Source organism: Plasmodium vivax, genomic scaffold (assembly GCF_000002415.2).
Source record: "Plasmodium vivax scf_4859 genomic scaffold, whole genome shotgun sequence".
Classification (NCBI taxonomy): Eukaryota; Apicomplexa; class Aconoidasida; order Haemosporida; family Plasmodiidae; genus Plasmodium; species Plasmodium vivax.
The window spans coordinates 1-1,824 of record NW_001851555.1 but is presented as its reverse complement, the minus strand read 5'-3'; the positions used below and the strand labels follow the sequence as shown (position 1 = coordinate 1,824).

At 22.3% G+C, this 1,824-nt stretch overlaps 1 protein-coding gene across 1 annotated transcript; it reads left to right on the top strand.

The window, feature by feature from the left end:
- Nucleotides 1-81: 81 nt before the first annotated feature.
- PVX_173270 (variable surface protein Vir23, putative) lies at nucleotides 82-1,369 on the top strand (the record flags this gene model as incomplete). Its single annotated transcript, XM_001612366.1, has 3 exons — nucleotides 82-127; nucleotides 272-1,105; nucleotides 1,208-1,369. Exons 1-3 carry the CDS (start codon nucleotides 83-85, stop codon nucleotides 1,367-1,369), a joined length of 1,041 nt encoding a protein of 346 aa, XP_001612416.1. The 5' UTR covers nucleotide 82.
- Nucleotides 1,370-1,824: the final 455 nt, after the last annotated feature.

Sequence of the window (1,824 nt, the reverse complement as noted above, 5' to 3'; positions counted from 1 at the left end):
ATTTAACATGTTTCATAATTAAATATAATTCATATAAATAAAAAAATTTCACTTATACTTAATTTATATAACTAAAAAGATAATGTCTTACCTAAGCTTATTATATTCTGGAGAAAATAAGGAAACGGTTCGCAATGTTGTAAATATGTATTTTATTTTTTGCGTTTAATATTGCTTTTAATGGAAACCTCAATTGCACATATATAATATCTAAAAAGTATGATTTTTATATTAAATATATATTTATAAACATATATATATTTTTTCTTAGTATTCTATTTTAAAAAACCTAAATTTATATGATTTTTATGAAAAATTAGATAATGAATTAGATAAAAAAATAGAAGAAACTCCAGAAATAAAACAAAAATGTGACTATTGTCAAGGTCATATAGCGAGTCAGGCGGAAAATGGAGAAAAACTAATTGAACTTTGTAAAAAAATTTGTAACATTATATTAAATGTTCATGGTATTCTGAATAAATGTAACGATAGAACTGACAATAAAGCATGTAGTTATATGGAGTATTGGTTATATTATAATGTTACGAGATATACTGAAGAACAAAATATCGTTAGTAAATTCTACGCTCTTGTATCCATGTATACTACCTTTAAGAGTAGTAACTTTAATAATTGCTCCCTTACGAATTTTGCAATAGATAAAAATATATTTGATATCAAGAGAACCTTATATGAGTTTATTGAAATTTACGAAGGAATTAAAAATGAAATTTTACAGGAAAATAATGTTAATGTTAAGACATATTGCAAGCATATTAAAGAAAACTTCCGATATTATAATATAATTAAAGAAAGTTGCAAAAGCAAAGATACATGTGACTACTACGATGAATATATACAGTTCAAAAATAAATTTAAAGAACCTAGTGTTATAAATTTAATATGTGAAAAATGTGACTACATAAAGACATCATGCCAAAAGGGTTCCAATGGAGAAGATGATGTTCCATGTTTAAGGGAAAAGGGRWATTCATTTTTATACCWAMTATTTGGTAATGATGCAGATAATATAATTAATATTCTACTCAAGGTTACCACAATATCGGCTCCAATTTTGGCATTATTTGTAATTTTGTTTAAGGTAATTATATGTTTTTTGAAAATATAAATAATCCATCACATCACATATACATTATTTGTACACTATTATAAGTATGTAATTCAACTTTTATTTTAATATTAGTTTACTCCATTTGGAAAAAACTTAAATAAATTAAAGCAAGAAAGAAAAAAATCTGGACACAAAAAAAAAGAAGTAAACATTCAAGATTACATGAAAAATTATGCTGCGCATTTGGATAGCGAAATGAAAAACCGGGTTCATTTAGGTTATCACGCTACATAAGATTAAATTGTAGTTATGACAAAGCGCATATATAAAATCATGATATAATATAATAATTGTAAAAATCCTTAACATGTCAAATGTAATAAAGTAGATATTCTAATTTTTTTTATCTATTTTTTTGTATTTAACATTCAACTATGTTTATTTATACATTTTGTAAATCCTTTTTATAATACATGTACTAATAAATATTTGTAATTAAAATTATTTTTTCAACCATGATTTTCTTACTTTTCATTCAGTAATAACTTCAAATGCAATATTAAACTTTTAATTATTATCAACAAGATATTACATAAATATATTGGTAATAATAAATATGGAATACAATGCAATAAAATTAAAAATCAAAAAAAAAAAGTTTATTTATATTTTTATTAATTCGTAATGTCAAAACTGTTATAATAATTCTCTTATTACACAAATACTTATATATTTAAACAGATTTTCAT